A 22,307-nucleotide genomic window follows, 5' to 3' on the forward strand; every position below is an offset into this window, starting at 1 on the left:
CCTGCAAACACACCTCTAAACTCAGGTCTTGGCTAACCAAGGATGCAGCAGAGGGAGAGGGGAGTGATGTGTTAAAGAAACATTCATTCATCGGACTTTCCCACCAAAAGGTGGGAAACTGAGGCAAAGGACAGTGCCCAACGCATTGTGGGGTCAGGTTTACTTATGGTCACATGCTTTTGAATGTGGTTATGGTGTTTTCCCAAACTAATGCTTGGTTCCCTTTCCCTTTTATTAAAAGTTCTCTTTTGTTATACACAGACTTAGTGCTTGCGAGAGGGGAAGTATTGCCTCTTAGAGGCTCCCAGATGTGGTATTATGTTTTCCCATATCACTGCGTGTGCGCTCAAGCCAGTTCTGTTTTGTATCATTAAGAGGAAACCCTAGCTCAGTCATACTTGGACTGAGGCGTGTGAGCCACAAGTGACTCTTTAATGGGTCCCCTGCATCTCTCTGCAGCACGACATTAAAACATTGTGATTTTTATTAAGCTAAGTTATTAACCAATCAGGATGCTTCTACTTTGTTATTAACCAATTGTAGTTGGTAAAATAATAGTCATTTTACTGTAAGAATAATTTAAACTGTACGACCGGAAATATTTATTTTATATATGTCTAAATTATATGACAGGAAATGAAACCATGAAGTCACACTACTGTGGCTCTTTTGGGTAATGCTGATTGGTTATTTGGCTCCTGAACCACTGAGGACTGAGTATCACTGCCCTAGATATTGAACCTGACCCTTGTTGCTGCCCATGTCACCTGGCAGAAAGGCTACAGGTGTAATTGTAGAACTGTAATTGATTAACAACATCTATTAGCCATCTGAAATTAAATGTAATGCACATTGTTAGAGTATTTTTCAAAGCCTGTCAAAGAAGACCTCCAGTACTTGTGGGAGATGTCCAGGATTCAACACATATTGCTTAATCTTAAGTAAGATTATAAATTATACGTGTGAAAATAGGGAAATATTTGTATTTTCTTATTATTACGGTATATGTCTCTGTGGGTTTGTTTACAATGGGTTACATCCTCTGGAGTTAGATCAAAAGGGTTGTTAAAGGAACCAAGCAGGAAAGACAGCATAAAGGTGTAACATACCAACACACACAACAGCTAGATTCATAGCCATGAAGAAGCAACTCCTCAGCACCAGGTGACATAGCTGTTTTGCCAAGGCTGAGAAGAGCAAAATTAAAGGGAATGATAAACCACTAAAGAACACTGGGCCTAGACAAGGGAAGGGGTTGAATGAGTGGCCAGAGGCTTCTCAGAGAGCCAGGGAGAGCTGACAGGACCACACCAAGACACAGAAAGAGCAGGTGACAAGCAGGACCATCTGCTTCTACCAACCAGACACGGGGGTTAGCTGGGCTGAGGAGAACTTTCCAAATCTGGCAAGGAAATATTATGGTGCAAATTTGACACATAAAGGTCTTTGATAGTTTTCACCTTTTGTTCTATATGCTTTGAACCTTCAGAGGAATTAATAACTAATGCTTGGTTTTGAAGACACTGTTTTTGAGTTTCTTTAATAACTTGTTAGACACAGGTCCCAGGAGGAAAAGGGGTGACAGGTACCAAACCAGTCGGTAAACAGGGGGGCTGCATGCCAGAGATCCAGTCTAAGAATGATTAGACTTCATGTTTTCACCCAGCGTGATGTTAAGGAAGCTAGGCCTGTCATCTATGGGCTGCACTCAAAAGGGACTATAAGAGATCTAAAGTGCAGTTGACGCTGCAACTGTGACAACAGGTTATGAAAAATATGGCTTACAGCATGAAGTATGAAACCTCAAATTCTACTTCATATCACAACAATACAAAGTTTTTAGAGAGCATATTTAATCAGAACCTATTACAGATATACAAGTGGCAACAGCTGCCATTGAGGCAGTTGTGAGAGAGCAGGGAATTTATAAGTGTTATAGGACTACACAATGGCTCTTGGTATTCTGGAATCAAGTCAGCCAATAATGTAAAGTTATGATAAAAGGGCAAATCCAGGCATGGCCGTGGCCTTATCAGACATAGATTTTATACAGACCTCCAAGAGCTCAGCTCTTGTGGACAAACTTGTTCTTTGAAGCATAACCAAAAATTATGACCAACAGTCTGGAGGTCAGTTTTTCTATGAGTGAAAAAGTAACTCAGTGTTAGAGAATGCAAATCTGCTTCTTTTATAAATGTACTTAGATATCTTAAGCAACTACTCTTGTACAGCCACCTGGGACTTTGGAGTGCTTCCTTCCTTACTGAAATTAAATTTGATGGGGACCCTATCTTGTCTTGAACCAAAAGTTAGTGCACATAGTACTATTATCATCTATTATGCATTGTTTAGAATCTATGCTGAAAAAAGAGTCACATGCATCTTTATGGTTCATTTGATATTATATGTTTATATCGCAGTGACACCCAGAAATCCAAGTCAGAATCAGAACTCTGTTAGATATTTGGTTTCCTAGACTGTAAGCTCTCCAATGACTGTGTGTGTAAAGCAGTACATGACAATGGAGGAGAGGATATCAAATTTTATATACATATATAGATTCGCTTGTGTTTTGTTTTATATTCCTTAAGTACCCAAGTATCATCTTTTACCAAATGCCTCTCAGCTTAGCCACCATTCTTTGTATGAACGTTTGTGCAAAAGGAAGAAAGAAACTGCTATATGAATGATGTAATTTTGATATAGTACATGTGCTGTAATATCAGAAACGTAACAAAGCTAACTTGCTTTGTTCTAGAGGAAGCCTTCAATATTTTTAAATAATGTGAGACAGACCCTGACATAGCTTTATTGGCATGAAGACTTTAACATCTGCAAAAAAAAGCGGCAAACTCATTTAAATATTTCTCCTCAGAGGTCTGCTGTGTCATGGCAAGAGGGTGTTCTAAAGCAAGCACATCATATATTATAATCTTGGAACAAAGAGGCTCATCTATGCATTCCAAATACTAAAACTTTTAAGAGTTGCTGTTTGAAAACATGTAATAATTGTAACAATAGCCACATTTTCCTCAAGCACCAGGATCATGTAGTAACTAAATGTTTTGACATTTCCCCTGACATTTTTTGCATTCATAACAAGAAAGCCTATAATACCATATTTCCTGAGATTTATGAATATAGAAATTTCACTTTTCTGTCAAAGATCAGAAGCTAGGGAACCATCTTAAGTATCAAGGCCTAAAAGTTACAGTAAATTTATTGCATTTAATTAAAATCCAAGATTTTTCCAATTTAAGTATTTCACATTTTGTGTCAAAAAGCATCAAGAGGTAAGCATGATACATTCAAATACCCTTGGTGTCCTATTAAAAAAAAAAAAAAGGTGTGCGTATTTTAGAAGTGTAGTAAACGCACACCACTATCAATAGATATTTTTAAGCCCTTGATGTAAATAAAACTTTCATATAAAATGAAAAAGAAAAAAACCACTTAAGTCTAGAATACTGTGCTGTTTTTAAATACTCCCACCTGAAGCAATTCTGAAGATGACTACATTAAGGCAGTAACAAAGTAACATGCATGATATGATCGTAATCTTTCCTTTCTAATTAATGTTTGTACTGTGCTTTACACCTCCAAAGTGTTATTTGAGTGCTAAGTAGTTCTATGCTAGTAGATAATTCGCCAATCTTTGTAACCTTTAAGTTTGCAGCAGTGCGTGTGTGTAAAATGAAATGCACAGCAATGCAGCAAGAGACCAGTGAGTAAGAAGAGACTGGGATGGGTTAAGAAAAACATCAACAGAGGAAAGTTCCATTGTTTTAACAAGTGATCAGATCTTAGGATAAGTTAGTAAATGCAAATTTCAAGTAGGTGTTTTACATTATGATGCAAGAGCTGGTCTACCTAATGAAAGAAAAGAAGTTCCACTAGCAGTAATAGAGTTACCAATCACAGCCAGACAAGTCATTTTTAAAATTGATGATACCTTATGGTCAAAATTGTTTATGTTCTCTGAGTAACTAAGTGTTTAAGAATTCTCTCTGTGTGTGTCTGTATGTGTGTGTGTAAAAACCATCAGCACAGGTTTACCTGCAGGCTCCTGCACCACTCATTAATTATAGCAGACTGTGGGACTAAGCGTATCTGAACTAACAGCTACACAGAGTGCAGGTGTGAACATCTGTTCTGCTGTGTCGTTTATTTTTGTCCTACAGATGGATTTTTTTTTTTTAAAGAAAAAAGAACATGCTCTGTTTGTTTCATTGCCTATTCAACCAAGAGGGTTTAAGATGCACTGTGTGAACGTTTCCTGGTATCTAATTCCATTGTAATCAATTGGTAGCCAATAAGTACTGGGTGCCAGAGACAACAAAATAGCAGTTCTTTGGCAGTCAGTTACCAGGACAGAGTGCATGAACGTTTAATGATGCTTCTTTTCATCTTGTGAAATACCCACCATGGCAGCACTGTTTAAGTTATATTTCAAAGTAATGATGGAGATGATCTGTGTGCACATAGCACAAGAAATATAGAATAAATTATCTTATCAAGCTAGCTTCCTAAAATCAAAGAAATTGGTTGAAAAGCCAGAGCCCTTTTCGTGTTGAACACTCTAATGACATAATACAACCATGCAAGTGGTACAGAGCACAGCTACCCCAAATATACATAATGGGGGGAAAACTGTTCATCTTGGATACTATACCCCACATATGAACTCACAGGCATAATGGGTGTTTTCTTCTTTGCTATGGTCCAGAGCAAGTCCCCAAGCTAAGCTGCCTGAAAAACTGTCACCAAAGACAAGTTATGCAAGAGGGGGCTTTATTGGCCTGACATGGATTTTACAGGACTTGTCACTTACCATAAAAGGCAGCTCACTCTTATTTGGTTTTATTTTTTCACATTCCTGGGTCTCCTAGCCCTTTGACAAAAAGGAAGCCTGGTGTAAAGAACAGAGCCCAACCACACGCATGTTGGAGGATGTCTGCCTTCTTCATCAGAATAAAACAGCACGTTTGAGAAAGGAGCAGAGAGGAACAGACAAGAGCAACAACCCCCCGCTCCACACACACACACACACCCCGTGTTATTGTGGAAGGCTCCCTCCGCCACCCATCACTGCGCGACTGAACCCCTCAGCGCAGAGTGGCACCGAAACACCTGGCTACTCCGCTTCCCTCACACCGACCAATCACGGCCTGAGCCCATTTCATGGGAAATCAGAACCGAAGGAGGGTCCCGTCCAATCCATCACACACACACACACACACACACACACCCCGTTGTCGGCGGGCGGGCAGGCCAGGGAAGGGGGAGCGCCCCCGGATCGCCCGAGGGCCTAGCAATAAAGAGACAAGTCAAGAGGAAAGAGGGTCAGAGACACTACTCGAGCCGGCGTCTCGTTACAAGCGGTGCGGTCCCGGAGCTCACGGGCACGCGCGTTTACACGGGGAAAGGAAAGTGAAAAGGAGCGGGGGAGGGGGGGTCCTCCCCCACAGCCCGGGTCATCCCCCCGCCCCCTGGCTCGGACCGCCGCGGAGAGCACAGGAACCGCGCCCCCTCCCCAGCCGGCGTACACTGGACCGGCGGGGGCAGCACCCCGGCTGCGCGGCTCCAGCTCACCATAGATCATGGCCAGGCCGGTCTCGTGGAGGAAGCGCACCCGGCGGTGCTTGAAGAGCCAGATGGTGAGGATGGTGAGGGTGAGCAGCAGGATGAAGGTCAGGAGGCTCACGCTGTCCTGCCGGTGACTCTCCTCCGCCTCCTTCTCCGTGGCGATCTCCTCCATGGCGCTGCTGCTCCGCTCCCCGGCCCGCAGCCCGCGGGCCCGCAGCAGGAGCAGGAGCAGCAGCCCGGAGCGCACGGCGAGCTGCATGGCTGGAAGCCGCCTCCGCCCGCCGCGCTGCGGCTGATCCCGGCTGCCCGAGAGCCCTGGGCTGCCGCCGCCGCCGCCGCCTGCGCGCAGCCTGTCAAGCAGGGCGCAGCTCCAGTGCGCAGGATCCCCCCGCGCACCCGGGAGACGCCGCCAGCCAGCCAGCCAGCTAGCCGCCCCCTCCCCTGCCCGGCCTCTTAAAGGCGCAGGCCTCCTCCCCGCCTCCTGAGGCCCCAGTCCCAACGGAGTGGGCGGCAGAGCCCTCGCGTTGGGTCGGAGCTCGGCCGCCTGATGCCGTGGTGCTCCGCAGGAGCAGCCTGGGAATCACACTGCCGCCGGCAGGGTGAGAGTCAGCTGCCCTTTGCCTTTGTACTAGACTGTGCAGAGTCATGTCTGATGACTGGCTAGTCCTGGTGTGATGGCTAGGTAGGGTAGCTATTAGATTGTCCGATTTCCCCAGCTGAAGATTTGTCTTTCCCTCTACAAAATCCAAACGCTGTGAGGACCTGGTTCTCTACCTTCTTGCCCTTTGTGTAGCCATTGATTGGCAGCTGGGCAAAGTGGCAGTACGACACTGTCCATGCACACTGGTGGGTAACATCTTGTACAGGTGCTTGGCACAGGTGTAAGTGACTACATAACATGCAAAGCACGAAGTGCTTCATTTCTGCAGCATTTTTCACGTTATTTTAAAGGGACATTGTACGTCATAATGGTTAGAATAAGGCAATATTTTTAGAAAAACTACATTGCCTATGATATTGACACTGCTTTGTGGTTTTAAAACTGTAAGAATTTTTGGGGTGGGAGGAATCATCTTGCTTTACTTTTTTCAATTGACTCACTTTGGATGATCAAATACACTACTCAAAGGCACTAGCAGCATTAGGGACCAGGTTTTAGACTTTCTAGCTTACAAACTACTAATCTATTTAGTAATAATCATAGAAATGTAGAGCTAGAAGGGACCTCAGAAGTCATTGAGTCCAGCCCCCTATACTGAGGCAGGATCAAGTAAGCCTATGCCATCCCTGACAGGTGTTTGTCTGACCTGTTCTTAAAAATCTCCCATGATGGGGATTCCACAACCTCCCTTAGAAGCCTGTTCCAGTCCGTAACTAATGTTATAGCTAGAAAGATTTTCCCTTAACATGTTTGGAGACTGTTATCAGGTTCCCCACTTATTTTCTCAAGTTTAATCGTACCCAGATTTTTTAACTTTTTTTCATAGGTCAGGTTTTCTAAACCTTTTATCATTTTTGTTGCTCTCCTCTGGAATCTGCAATTTGTCCACATCTTTCTTATCGTGTAGTGCCCAGAATTGGACACAGTATTCCAGGGGAGGCCTCACCAATGCTGAGTAGAGCAGGACAATTACCTTCCCTATCTTACAAATGATATTCCATTTAATACATCCCAGAATGATATTAGCTTCTTTTGCAGCTGCATCACATTGTTAGTTCATATTCAATTTGTGATCCATTATAATCCCCAGATCTTTTTCAACACTACTGCCTAGCCAGTTATTCCCCATTTTTCAGCTGTGTGTTTGACTTTTCCTTCCATACTTTGAACTTGTCTTTATTGAATTTCATCTTGTTGATTTCAGACCAGTTCTCCAATTTGTCAAGGTAATTTTGAATTCCAAATCTGTCATCCAAATTGTGAAACCTCTTCCATCTTGGTGTCTATGGTGGGTTGGATCACAGAAACCACCTTGGGGCTGCCAACTGATGTGCTGAGACTATTTCTAACCCATTTTCCCTGCCAGCTTGGGACTCCAGAACCTTGCCTGTTTGAGCCAGACAAACTAGCCTGCTGAAAACACAGACCCAGGTCTGAACAACATCCCACAAAAGATGCAGGCTTAACTGAAAACAGCTTAAGAAGTGTTCCTGTCTCCAACACTCAGATGCCCAGCTCCCAATGGGGTCCAAACCCCAAATAAATCAGTTTTACACTGTATAAAGTTTATACAGGGTAAACTCATAAATTGTTCGCCCTCTATAATAGTGATAGATATGCACAGCTGTTCCCTCTCCCCCCCCCCCCCCCGCTCCCCCGGTATTAATACATACTCTGGGTTAATTAATAAGTAAAAGGTGATTTTACTAAATACAAAAAGTAAGATTTAAGTAGTTCGAAGTAATAGCAAACAGAACAAAGTGAATTACCATGCAAAATAAAACATGCAAGTCTAAGCCTGATACAGTAAGAAAAGTGATTACAGATGAAATCTCACCCTCAGATGTTTCAAGAAGCTTCTATCACCGACTGGACACCTTCCTAGTCTGGGCACAATCCTTTCCCCTGGTACAGCCCTTGTTCTGGCTAAGAAAAGAAATGAAAAGAAATGAGAGTTATTTACAAGATTAAAGCAGGTAAGCATAAACACACAAATGAGGTACAAGCTTAAATTGATTTAACTGGGAATGATTTAACTGGGAATTGGTCCTGCTTCGAGCAGGGGGTTGGACTAGATGACCTTCTGGGGTCCCTTCCAACCCTTATATTCTATGATTCTATGAAATTCAAAAGGTAATAGACGCGTATATAATAAGCAAGTTTTTATGTCCTTTGGAGCTAACCCAAGCCAAGCAGCTTGGGGATCACTTGTTTATGTCTAGGAATCTTTGACCCTCAGAGTTCAGACAGCATAAAGACGGGTTTCAGAGTAACAGCCGTGTTAGTCTGTATTCGCAAAAAGAAAAGGAGTACTTGTGGCACCTTAGAGACTAACCAATTTATTTGAGCATAAGCTTTCGTGAGCTACAGCTCACTTCATCGGAAGCATCCGATGAAGTGAGCTGTAGCGCACGAAAGCTTATGCTCAAATAAATTGGTTAGTCTAAAACAGCATAAAGAAACCCAGATTCTCCTTGTCAGGGATTTTTATCCCCTCTCACCCCAGAATCCAAGGTGAAGGGATGAGTGCTCCAGCACATAACCTCTCCATGGGTGGGTGGGGGGAGCATTCGATAAAGTCTGTGTTCCTCAATAGCCCATTTGGATTCAACAGCCCTTTCTGATGGGCAGGAGATAACACTTCTTGGAGTAAACTAATACTTCACACTTGGTAATGCTTTTCCCCTGACTGTGGGGAGTTTAAGGTCTTAACAAACATTTTTATAGTTACAGAGCAAAGATTTAAACATTACTTTATAACATGGAATAAAGACATTGTAAGTAGGTTTAATACATGCAGCATCCTACAAGCCTTCCATAAAATCTAAATGCTAAACACGATGTTATCACTCTAATAACAGGTTTCAGAGTAGCCGCCGTGTTAGTCTGTATTCGCAAAAAGAAAAGGAGGACTAGTGGCACCTTAGAGACTAACCAATGTATTTGAGCATAAGCTTTCGTGACCTACAGCTCACTTCATTGGATGTAGCTCACGAAAGCTTATGCTCAAATAAATTGGTTAGTCTCTAAGGTGCCACTAGTACTCCTTTCCTTTTCACTCTAATAAGGATTTTGATAATGCTAACACAGATAAGCAAGACTTGTTTCCAGCTGTCCATTTGTAAGTGGTCAGTGAGGCCTAGTGACCTTGGCTCTTCTCCCTGGTTGTTAACAGTTATTGTGTTAAGTATCTGATCACAACCTTTTTAGTGAAGACTGAAATAATATAGGCATTAAACACCTCAGCCTTCTGGATGTTATTCGTTATTAGCTCTCCTTTCTTGCAAAGTAGTGGACTTACACTTGCCTTCATCTCTCTCTTGCTCCTAATGTATTTAAATAACCTTTTCTTATTGTCTTTTATGTCCCTTGCTAGGTGTAACTGATTTTGTGCCCCGGCATTTCTGATTTTGTTCACATGTGCTTGCACTATTCGTTTGTATTCATCCTTAGCAATTTGTCCATGTTTCCACTTCTTGTAGGATTCCTTTTTTATTTTCAGGTCATTAAAGCGCCCCTGATGGAGTCATATTGGCCTCTTACTATTCTTTCTATCATTTTTTCACATCAAGATAGTTTGCTGTTCTGCCTTTAAAACTATCGCATTGAGAAATTGCCAGCACTCCTGAACTCTGAGATTTTCTTCCCATGGGAGCTTACCTACCAGTTCTCTTCTCTGAGTTTATTGAAGTCTACTTTTTGGAAGTCCGTTGTCCTTATCTGGCTGCTCTAACTCCTCCTGTTCCTTGGAATCATTACATCTATCATTTTATGATAACTTTCACCCAAGTTGCCTTTAGCCATAGATTCTCAACCAAATCCTCCCTGTTAGTCAGAATCAAGTATAAAATGGCTGTCTCCCTCAGTGCTTCCTCCACCATCTGAAACAAGAATTTGTCCTTAATACATTCCAAGAACTTATGGGAGATTTTGTGTTTTGTCTCCTATTACTTTTCCACCAGATGCCTGGGCAGTTTAAATTCCCCAAAATTACTTGTGTTTTGGATATTTTTGTTAATTGTTCTAGAAATGCCTCATCTCAGTGGCGCCTGAACAGGAGAGGCTAGGGGGTCATGCACCCCCCACTTTTTACTAGCCATAAGGGTGAGTGACAGGAGGGAGGGTGCAGAGAGGAGTGAGTAGGGCACAGGGTCTGGGGGGAAGAGGCAGCGTGGGAGCGGGGACTCGGGTAAAGGGGCAGCATGGGAGTAGGGCCACGGTTCAGGCACCATTTCCCCCCCCCACACACACTTTTATGGACCTTCAGCTGCTCTTGCCGCATCTACCTCCTCTTCCTGGTTTGGTGGTCCTGTAGTAGACTCCCCTACCTTGACGTCGCCACTGTTTTTTCCTCGCTTTTATCTTCACTCAGAGACTTTCAACTGGTCTGTCTCTCACCTCCTTCTGGACCTCAGAACAAGTGTATATATTTGTGATGTATAATGCAACACCTCCTCGCTTTTTTCCCTGCCTGTCCTTCCTGTACCAGTATTCTAGTCATGAGATTTATCCCACCAAGTCTCAGTGATTCCAATTAAGTAATAATTTCTCTTATGTCATTTCTCTTATTTAAGATTCCCAGTTCTCCATGTTTATTCCCCATACTCCTTGCATTTGTGTGTAGACATAAGTACATATTGTAAGAATAACTGTTGTAAATTGTTTTAAGGCCCAGTTATGTAGTCCTTATTCAGGCAAATCTCCCACAATTGTTTTGGCTGAGTAAGGATTGGGCCTTAAGAGTTATCCACCATATCACCTTGGCTGTGTTTGATATACAAAGGGACAGTGCTTTCTCTCTGTCCTTACAGGAACAGATTATGCTAGGCAACTGCAATGAGGGAGGTTGCAAGAATCTTTCTCTCCAGTTTGCAAACCCTCTGCAGTGACTAAGCATAATTGCTGTCTCCATGCCCTACTGAGTGTAGGGACTACTCCCTCCTTGTGTGCCCAGGGTTGCAAGCCACCTCAAAGGGGATAGGAAGGCAGTAGAGAAATAGCCCCACCTCTAGCCACATCAGACTGCTGAGCTGGTAAGGAGTATTTTGAGGGATGCTGATGCTGCAAGTGGCATGCTACTCCTGCATACCTATGTGCCCAGGAGAACTCCATTTCTCTGGAGCATTCCCGGTAGAGGTGCAGCTCCACACTACCCACAACATAAGGTTGAGCCCGTCAAGCACCAGTGGCCCACAATCGTTTGCTCAGCACTCCAAGTTGATCCCAAAGACCTTCCTAGACATACAAGAGTATTTTTTAGCTACTGTGAGTCCCACAAAAGGTAATACACATGCACACTTCTTCACCTTGGTTAAGTGAACTATGTCATCTGGTAGTTTTGTTTCTGGAAATAGAAGGAAGGTACTCAGAGTATAAATATGTTCACCAGTTACTCATACTGTTAAGAATTGGGGAGAGTTTCAAAAGTCCCTAACAGATTTAGAAGCACCTGGATCTCTTAGGTGCTTTTGAACACACACACACACACACCCCCATATGTTTCTTAACAAATATGTATTGAATGCATATTTATAGGTGCACCTCTCTTGGACAAAAGTGGTATACACATGGCAGAAAAACATACAAAATAAAAACGGAGTTAACATTTAATGGCTCTAACTAGGACTTTCCATTCAGATGCCTTTTGTGCGATTTTGGATATTTGGTTCCAGGAAGCAAAACAGTTAAACTAAATTTCAGAAATAGATAGTAATTTATCTGCTGTTTCCTCAAGGTGAGAAATGGGATGAGGTCTTGATGCTGTTTCCTGTGAAATGTAAAGTAGAACTGGTCAACTTTTTTCATTTGATTTTTTTTAATGAAAAAGTAGCCTTTTCTGAAAATGAATGTTTTGCCAGAAAATGTTTGTTGTTTTTAAACTCTCCAATTTTTCAATGATTTTTTTGTTTTTTTATTTTTTTGTTTTCCCCCTTTCCACTGTTTTCTTTTTTCAGTGGTAAAATGGAACTGGAAAAGAGGGCGGGCGGTAGGGGGAGAAGAAGAAGAGCAGGAGACAACAGGGGGAAATCCAGAAATGAAAAATCAGGGTGTGTGGGTGTGTGGAGGGGAGGTGAGAGTTTGTAAAAAAAAAAAAAAAATCAGAAAATTTTGAAATTTTTCATGAAACATTTCCAGAAAACAAAGTTTAAAAAATTTTTAAAACGTACCATTTTTTGACCAGCTCTGGTAAGCTGCTCTGGAGCAGGCTTTGACCCCAACTACGTCTAGAACTGTTCCACATTTCCCGTTTTGGTGGGAGTTATGTACCTAGATAACCCAGCATAAACATGGGCATGTTATTTTGGATCACAATTCCTAGTAAATTTATTCTATCTGTAATATTGTACTAAAAACCCCCTCAAAGCCTTTGATCACATGTTTAATTAGCCATGTTGGAGGATCCTGGTTTTCTAAGTGCTGCTGTTTAACGTTTTAGTGTAGGTGTTAAGTCAGCTACTCTATCTGAAAATCTTGTCCTGCTGTAAAAGTGTACCTGCTCCTCCAACTCTTCTTTTCTCTCCTTCATAGTATCTTATCACATATGCTCTGATGAGTTGGGTTGGAAAATATACTGCATATAATTGGAATATTCTATCATTTCTGTACCCTATTTTTACAATATAATTCCTCAAACCAGTACAAAATGCTTGTAAATTAGTAAAAGTTAACTGTCTCCTTCTCTTGATGTTTTTCCTCTCCCAGTTCTCTAATACGTTGGCTGTCATCACTGCAAGGTCTTGAAATCAATTTAGCTTTAGTCCACACTGTATCCTATCTCAAAACATAACCTCACCCAGAATTTAGCTAACCATTAACAGACATTTCAAGGCATTAACAGTTTTAAGTAATCACTCCTAACACACCTAAGGTGTTTATCCGGAGTCCTTTTAAATGTGTAGACTCCTTGAGTTTGAATAGCCTTGAGATTGCAGTCTTCTCATGTGCAATTACCTGTAAATATTTGAACATGTGCCAGTGAGACTAGTCAGACGGATACCTCCTCCATTTGCAAACATTTTAACCATCAAAGAGATTAGTTCAGTACTTAGGATCTGTTCCTTAAAAGTTACCTTAACAATTAAAGGTTAACTTCTTCAGACTGTCTGATGTCACAAATTCCCATGAATTATTTTGGTATAGTATGAGCATTATATGTTTAAATATTGAAGTTATAATATCCTTCAAGCCTCACACCGCCATATGGCCCTCTGCACAGGAGTCAAATTTAATCCAGAATTGGCCCCATTGAAGTCAATGCATGAGCAGTGATTTGCCCAAAGTACTTTATTATATACCAACTTTATATACCTCAATATTTATACATAAATCTGACACAAATCATCCTTATCATGGGTGCGCATGTGATAAGATGTCTGTTTTTGAATTGCTAGTGAGAATATGATTGTTTGTGTCCCTTTAGAAGTTTTATGTGGCATGTAAATTAAAAAGAAAAGGAGTACTTGTGGCACCTTAGAGACTAAGCCCTGGTCTACACTAGGACTTTAGGTCGAATTTAGCAGCATTAAATTGATGTAAACCTGCACCCGTCCACACGATGAAGCCCTTTATTTCGACTTAAAAGGCTCTTAAAATCGATTTCCTTACTCCACCCCTGACAAGTGTATTAGCGCTTAAATCGGCCTTGCCGGCTCGAATTTGGGGTACTGTGGACACAATTCGATGGTATTGGCCTCCGGGAGCTATCCCAGAGTGCTCCATTCTGACCGCTCTGGACAGCACTCTCAACTCAGATGCACTGGCCAGGTAGACAGGAAAAGAACTGCGAACTTTTGAATCTCATTTCCTGTTTGGCCAGCGTGGCAAGCTGCAGGTGACCATGCAGAGCTCATCAGCACAGGTGACCATGATGGAGTCCCAGAATCGCAAAAGAGCTCCAGCATGGACCAAACGGGAGGTACGGGATCTGATCGCTGTATGGGGAGAGGAATCCGTGCTATCAGAACACTGTTCCAGTTTTCGAAATGCCAAAACCTTTGTCAAAATCTCCCAGGGCATGAAGGACAGAGGCCATAACAGGGACCCGAAGCAGTGCCGCGTGAAACTGAAGGAGCTGAGGCAAGCCTACCAGAAAACCAGAGAGGCGAACGGCCGCTCCGGGTCAGAGCCCCAAATATGCCGCTTCTATGATGAGCTGCATGCCATTTTAGGGGGTTCAGCCACCACTACCCCAGCCGTGTTGTTTGACTCCTTCAATGGAGATGGAGGCAATACGGAAGCAGGTTTTGGGGACGAAGAAGATGATGATGATGATGAGGTTGTAGATAGCTCACAGCAAGCAAGCGGAGAAACCGGTTTTCCCGACAGCCAGGAACTGTTTCTCACCCTGGACCTGGAGCCAGTACCCCCCGAACCCACCCAAGGCTGCCTCCTGGACCCAGCAGGCGGAGAAGGGACCTCCGGTGAGTGTACCTTTTAAAATACTATACATGGTTTAAAAGCAAGCATGTGAAAGGATTACTTTGCCCTGGCATTCGCGGCTCTCCTGGATGTACTCCCAAAGCCTTTGCAAAAGGTTTCTGGGGAGGGCAGCCTTATTGCGTCCTTCATGGTAGGACACTTTACCACTCCAGGCCAGTAACACGTACTCGGGAATCATTGTAGAACAAAGCATTGCAGTGTATGTTTGCTGGCATTCAAACAACATCCGTTCTTTATCTCTCTGTGTTATCCTCAGGAGAGTGAGATATAATTCATGGTCACCTGGTTGAAATAGAGTGCTTTTCTTCAGAGTACACTCAGAGGAGCCCATTCCTGCTGGGCTGTTTGCCTGTGGCTAAACAGAAATGTTCCCCGCTGTTAGCCACAGGGAGGGGGGAGGGTTGAGGGGGTAGCCACGCGGTGGGGGGAGGCAAAATGCGACCTTGTAACGAAAGCACATGTGCTATGTATGTAATGTTAACAGCAAGGTTTACCCTGAAAGAGTGTAGCCACTGTTTTATAATATGTGTCTTCTTAAATACTGCTGTCCCTTTTTTTTTCTCCACCAGCTGCATGTGTTTCAATAATCACAGGATCTTCTCCTTCCCAGAGGCTAGTGAAGCTTAGAAAGAAAAAAAAAAAAACGCACTCGAGATGAAATGTTCTCCGAGCTCATGCTGTCCTCCCACACTGACAGAGCACAGACGAATGCATGGAGGCAAATAATGTCAGAGTGCAGAAAAGCAGAAAATGACCAGGAGGAGAGGTGGCAGGCTGAAGAGAGTAAGTGGCGGGCTGAAGAGAGGGCTGAAGCTCAAATGTGGCGGCAGCGTGATGAGAGGAGGCAGGATTCAATGCTGAGACTGCTGGAGGACCAAACCAGTATGCTCCAGTGTATGGTTGAGCTGCAGCAAAGGCAGCTGGAGCACAGACTGCCACTACAGCCCCTGTGTAACCAACCGCCCTCCCCCCCCCCCCCCAAGTTCCATAGCCTCCACACCCAGACGCCCAAGAACGCGGTGGGGGGGCCACCGGCCAACCAGCCACTCCACCACAGAGGATTGCCCAAAAAAAAGAAGGCTGGCATTCAATAAATTTTAAAGTTGTAAACTTTTAAAGTGCTGTGTGGCATTTTCCTTCCCTCCTCCACCATCCCTCCTGGGCTACCTTGGTAGTCATCCCCCTATTTGTGTGATGAATGAATAAAGAATGCATGAATGTGAAGCAACAATGACTTTATTGCCTCTGCAAGCGGTGATCGAAGGGAGGAGGGGAGGGTGGTTAGCTTACAGGGAAGTAGAGTGAACCAAGGGGCGGGGGGTTTCATCAAGGAGAAACAAACAGAACTTTCACACCGTAGCCTGGCCAGTCATGAAACTGGTTTTCAAAGTTTCTCTGATGCGTACCGCGCCCTCCTGTGCTCTTCTAACCGCCCCGGTGTCTGGCTGCGCGTAACCAGCAGCCAGGCGATTTGCCTCACCGTCCCACCCCACCATAAATGTCTCCCCCTTACTCTCACAGATATTATGGAGCACACAGCAAGCAGTAATAACAGTGGGAATATTGGTTTTGCTGAGGTCTAAGCGAGTCAGTAAACTGCGCCAGCGCGCCTTTAAATGTCCAGATGCACATTCTACCACCATTCTGCACTTGCTCAGCCTGTAGTTGAACAGCTCCTGACTACTGTCCAGGCTGCCTGTGTACGGCTTCATGAGCCATAGCATTAAGGGGTAGGCTGGGTCCCCAAGGATACATATAGGCATTTCAACATCCCCAACAGTTATTTTCTGGTCTGGGAATAAAGTCCCTTCCTGCAGCTTTTGAAACAGGCCAGAGTACGACTGCTAGCAATCCGTATCGCCTGCCTGCTCACCATAAGACGGTTCAATAGGACTGACTGCAGGACTAAAGAGAATGACCTGGTCAAGTCACTCCAAACTTAGTCCCTGCGCCCATGTCTGCCCAGGCGCTCCCAGCTGACATGGCCAGGAGCACCTCGGACACGACGAGGACGGCTACCACTCGTACTGCACCGTCTGCTGCCAGAAGGCAATGGGTTGCTGCTACTGTGTAGCAATGCTGTACCGCATCTGCCAGCACCCAGGAGACATACGGTGACAGTTACCTGAGCGGGCTCCATGCTTGCCGTGGTATGGCGTCTGCACAGGTAACTCAGGAAAAAAGGCGCGAAACGATTGTCTGCCCTTGCTTTCACGGAGGGAGGGAGGGAAGGGGGGCCTGACGATATGTACCCAGAACCACCCGCGACAATGTTTTAGCCCCATCAGGCATTGGGATCTCAACCCAGAATTCTAATGGGCAGCGGAGACTGCGGGAACTGTGGGATAGCTATCCACAGTGCAACGCTCCGGAAGTCGACTCTAGCCTTGGTACTGTGGAAGCACTCCGCCGAGTTAATGCACTTAATGCACTTAGAGCATTTTCTGTGGGGACACACACACTCGAATATATAAAACCGATTTCTAAAAAACTGACTTCTATAAATTCGACCTTATTCCGTAGTGTAGACATACCCTAACAAATTTATACAAGTACTCCTTTTCTTTTTGCGAATACAGACTAACACGGCTGCTACTCTGAAGCATGTAATTAAGTCACCCTCATGAAGCATGTAATTAAGTCACCCTCATGTGACCGTCTTGTCTGGAGTATACTGCCAAGGAATTTATTGTGCACTGCCAACACAGTGTGTTTGATCACTAAGAGAATGAGCTGGCCACCCTCATTCTCAGTGAGTAGAACCATTCTGCACAAATAATCCCACTGATTTCAGTGGGATTACTTGCAGAGTAAGGTACTACTCAACATGAGAAAAGGTATCAGAATTTGGCATTATATGAGCCTTCTACTAGGAAAGGTTTGGAAATGTCCCATATTGGTTGTTCTTTTATACTCTGTCAGCACAGAATTTTCCTTTTGCGTATGAGTTTCAACAGCATTATTTTTATTTACTGATTTATAAAAATACATCAGTCATGATACCTCTGCAGTATGGTTCGTGATTTAGCAGGTCATATTCTTCTCTCTGAGACAATGCTATTCTGTGGGGATAGAGAGCACTGTGATGCAGAAGCTACTGCTGTCCTTCAGGTGAGATGCAAAAGTAAGGCATGACCACCTGTGATCCTTAACATTCTCATACCACTATCTCTAAGAACAGGAGTGTTAACCCTGGTGTCCTAGCCAAATTCCAATTAAAATACCTAGATTCTCACCGTCAAAATTCCCTCTTCGGTTCCACTTTGTGATGGAGTGTCCAATCCACACAATACAGAGCAGTTTAAATTAAATCAATTAATCTTGTGTTCCACACCTGGAGGAGAGCCAGGGTGCAATAAAGCTGAATGGAAGATGAAGGCACAGGCTGGGCTTGTATAAAGGGATGAAGCTGAGAACAGAAAGGGGCTGCAGGGGAAGTAATCTGCAGTCACTTTCAGAGAGAAGGGAAGTTTGTTTGGGGCTACAGTGTCTGCCAAGAAGTCAGAGAGGGGAAGTAGTCTACAGTTATTCCCTGGGAAGCAGACGTTTGGGCTGGTAAACCCTGGCGGGCGGGGGGTAGAAGATAGAGAAGGGAAGTAGGAGAGAGTCCAGGGAAATAGCAACAGGGTCTGGGAGCAAGCAGACCATAATTGCTGGACATAGGGTCCCTGGACGGAAACCCAGAATAGTGGGAAGAGGAGGGAGTGACAATGGCACACATGCCATTTATGGCCCCAGCACAGTTTGGGGAGCCTGCTCATGTAAAGCCTGATATTATTAATGCTAAAAAGAAAAGGAGTACTTGTGGCACCTTAGAGACTAACCAATTTATTTGAGCATAAGCTTTTGTGAGCTACAGCTCACTTCATCGGATGCATAAAGTGGAAAGTACAGTGATGAGATTTTATATATACACACAGACCATGAAAAAAACCATGAAAAAATATACATTGTAAGGAGAGTGATCACTTAAGATGAGCTATTACCAGCAGGAGAGAGGGGTGGGGGGAGAGAAAACCTTTTGAAGTGATAATCAAGGTGGGCCATTTCCCGCACATTTCCAGGAGTTAACAAGAAAGTCTGAGGAACAGTGATTAGGCCCTATGATGTGATTAGGCCCCTTGAGGAATTCCACCATGATTTCAACAATTTCCATCCCACCATCAACCTCAGCCTGGAACAGTCCACACAAGAGATCCATTTCCTGGACACTACAGTGCTAATAAGCGATGGTCACATAAACACCACCCTATACCGGAAACCTACTGACCGCTATTCCTACCTGCATGCCTCCAGCTTTCACCCTGACCACACCACACGATCCATTGTCTACAGCCAAGCTCTACGATACAACCTCATTTGCTCCAACCCCTCAGACAGAGACAAACACCTACAAGATCTCTATCAAGCATTTTTACAACTACAATACCCACCTGCTGAAGTGAAGAAACAGATTGACAGAGCCAGAAGAGTACCCAGAAGTCATCTACTACAGGACAGGCCCAACAAAGAAAATAACAGAACGCCACTAGCCGTCACTTTCAGCCCCTAACTAAAACTTCTCCAACGCATCATCAAGGATCTACAACCTATCCTGAAGGACAACCCATCACTCTCACAAATCTTGGGAGACAGACCAGTCCTTGCCTACAGACAGCCCCCCAACCTGAAGCAAATACTCACCAACCACACACCACACAACAGAACCACTAACCCAGGAACCTATCCTCGCAACAAAGCCCGTTGCCAACTATGCCCACATATCTATTCAGGAGACACCATCATAGGGCCTAATCACATCAGCCACACTATCAGAGGCTCATTCACCTGCATATCTACCAATATGATATATGCCATCATGTGCCAGCAATGCCCCTTTGCCATGTACATTGGGCAAACTGGACAGTCTCTACGTAAAAGAATAAATGGACACAAATCAGATGTCAAGAATTATAACATTCATAAACCAGTCGGAGAACACTTCAATCTCTCTGGTCACTCGATTTCTGATCTCAAAGTGAGTATCCTTCAACAAAAAAACTTCGAAAACAGACTCCAACGAGAGACTGCTGAATTGGAATTAATTTGCAAATTGGATACAATTAACTTAGGCTTGAATAGAGACTGGGAGTGGTTGAGTCATTATACTAAGTGAAACTAAGTGAAACCTGATCAAGATCCTCTACAGCAAACAGGGAAAGATTAAGAATGAGCTCTCAAAAATGGATACTCTCATAAAGAACCAACCTTCCACACAAACTTCCTCGTGGCTGGATTTTACTAAAACTAGACAAGCCATTTACAACGCACACTTTGCTTCTCTACAAAGGAAAAAGGACACTAAACTTTCTACATGCTACAAGGGGCCACAGCAATGGTTCCCTCACCCCACCTAGCAATATTGTTAACCTATCCAACTATACTCTCAGCCCAGCAGAAGCAGCTGTTCTATCTCGGGGCCTCTCCTTCTGCCCCTCCACCCCCACGAACATGATACAGTTCTGTGGTGACCAAGAATCCTATTTTCGACGTCTCCGTCTCAAGGAATATTTCCAAAATACCTCTGAACAACATACTAATCCACAGAGGTCTCCCTGCCAACACTACAGAAGGAGGGATTCTAGATGGACTCCTCCTGAAGGTCGAAACAGCAGACTGGACTTCTACATAGAGTGCTTCCGCCGACGTGCACGGGCTGAAATTGTGGAAAAGCAGCATCACTTGCCCCATAACCTCAGCCATGCGGAACGCAATGCCATCCACAGCCTCAGAAACAACTCTGACATCATAATCAAAAAGGCTGACAAAGGAGGTGCTGTTGTCATCATGAATAGGTCGGAATATGAACAAGAGGCTGCTCGGCAGCTCTCCAACATGAGTTTCTACAAGCCATTACCCTATGATCCCACTGAGAGTTACCAAAAGCAACTACAGCATTTGCTCAAGAAACTTCCTGAAAAAGCACAAGATCAAATCCGCACAGACACACCCCTGGAACCCCGACCTGGGATATTCTATCTACTACCCAAGATCCATAAACCTGGAAATCCTGGGCGCCCCATCATCTCAGGCATTGGCACCCTGACAGCAGGATTGTCTGGCTATGTAGACTCCCTCCTCAGGCCCTACGCTACCAGCACTCCCAGCTACCTTCGAGACACCACTGACTTCCTGAGGAAACTTCAATCCATCGGTGATCTTCCTGATAACACCATCCTGGCCACTATGGATGTAGAAGCCCTCTACACCAACATTCCACACAAAGATGGATTACAAGCCGTCAAGAACACTATCCCCGATAATGTCACGGCTAACCTGGTGGCTGAACTTTGTGACTTTGTCCTTACTCATAACTATTTCACATTTGGGGACAATGTATACCTTCAGATCAGCGGCACTGCTATGGGTACCCGCATGGCCCCACAGTATGCCAACATTTTTATGGCTGATTTAGAACAACACTTCCTCAGCTCTCGTCCCCTAAAGCCCCTACTCTACTTGCGCTATATTGATGACATCTTCATCATCTGGACCCATGGAAAAGAAGCCCTTGAGGAATTCCACCATGATTTCAACAATTTCCATCCCACCACCAACCTCAGCCTGGTCCAGTCCACACAAGAGATCCACTTCCTGGACACTACAGTGCTAATAAACAATGGCCACATAAACACCACCCTATACCGGAAACCTACTGACCGCTATTCCTACCTGCATGCCTCCAGCTTTCACCCTGACCACACCACACGATCCATCGTCTACAGCCAAGCTCTGCGATACAACCGCATTTGCTCCAACCCCTCAGACAGAGACAAACACCTACAAGATCTCTGTCAAGCTTTCTTACAACTACAATACCCACCTGCAGAAGTAAAGAAACAGATTGATAGAGCCAGAAGAGTTCCCAGAAGTTACCTACTACAGGACAGGCCTAACAAAGAAAATAACAGAATGCCACTAGCGGTCACCTTCAGCCCCCAACTAAAACTCCTCCAACGCATTATTAAGGATCTACAACCTATCCTAAAGGATGACCCAACACTCTCACAAGTCTTGGGAGACAGGCCAGTCCTTGCCTACAGACAGCCCCGCAACCTGAAGCAAATACTCACCAACAACCACATACCACACAACAGAACCACTAACCCAGGAACTTATCCTTGCAACAAAGCCCGTTGCCAATTGTGCCCACATATCTATTCAGGGGACACCATCACAGGGCCTAATAACATCAGCCACACTATCAGAGGCTCGTTCACCTGCACATCCACCAATGTGATATATGCCATCATGTGCCAGCAATGCCCCTCTGCCATGTACATTGGTCAAACTGGACAGTCTCTACGTAAAAGAATAAATGGACACAAATCAGATGTCAAGAATTATAACATTCATAAACCAGTCGGAGAACACTTCAATCTCTCTGGTCACGCAATCACAGACATGAAGGTCGCTATCTTAAAACAAAAAATCTTCAAATCCAGACTCCAGCGAGAAACTGCTGAATTGGAATTCATTTGCAAATTGGATACTATTAATTTAGGCTTAAATAGAGACTGGGAGTGGCTAAGTCATTATGCAAGGTAGCCTGTTTCCTCTTGTTTTTTCCTACCCCCCCCCC

At 44.1% G+C, this 22,307-nt stretch overlaps 2 protein-coding genes across 3 annotated transcripts in view; one reads left to right on the top strand and one right to left on the bottom strand.

Annotated features, from left to right (window-relative positions):
• Positions 1 to 6,003, bottom strand: part of SLC9A7 (solute carrier family 9 member A7) — a 125,216-nt gene extending 119,213 nt beyond the window's left edge. The window contains exon 1 of one of the 2 annotated variants that reach the window (XM_048859391.2): positions 5,593 to 6,003. In XM_048859391.2, coding sequence (XP_048715348.1) covers positions 5,593 to 5,845 — 253 coding nt within the window. In that variant the 5' untranslated portion in view covers positions 5,846 to 6,003. The remainder of the gene's footprint in view (positions 1 to 5,592) is intronic. The other variant, XM_048859382.2, reaches the window with a different exon arrangement.
• Positions 6,004 to 13,648: 7,645 nt separating this feature from the next.
• LOC125640666 (myb/SANT-like DNA-binding domain-containing protein 7) lies at positions 13,649 to 15,804 on the top strand. Its single transcript, XM_048859510.2, has 2 exons — positions 13,649 to 14,667; positions 15,256 to 15,804. The coding sequence occupies exons 1-2, from the start codon at positions 14,085 to 14,087 to the stop codon at positions 15,342 to 15,344; spliced, it is 672 nt and encodes a 223-aa protein (XP_048715467.1). The 5' UTR covers positions 13,649 to 14,084; the 3' UTR covers positions 15,345 to 15,804.
• The last annotated feature ends 6,503 nt before the right edge of the window (positions 15,805 to 22,307 follow it).

Source organism: Caretta caretta, chromosome 1 (genome assembly GCF_965140235.1).
Source record: "Caretta caretta isolate rCarCar2 chromosome 1, rCarCar1.hap1, whole genome shotgun sequence".
NCBI lineage: Eukaryota > Metazoa > Chordata > Testudines > Cheloniidae > Caretta > Caretta caretta.

Bases quoted from the DNA above. Each gene is read 5' to 3' on its own strand.
- LOC125640666 (XM_048859510.2), top strand. From the start codon at position 14,085: ATGCAGAGCTCATCAGCACAGGTGACCATGATGGAGTCCCAGAATCGC. The intron at 14,668-15,255 runs GTGAGTGTACCT...TTTCTCCACCAG, and splicing joins AGGCGGAGAAGGGACCTCCG to CTGCATGTGTTTCAATAATC.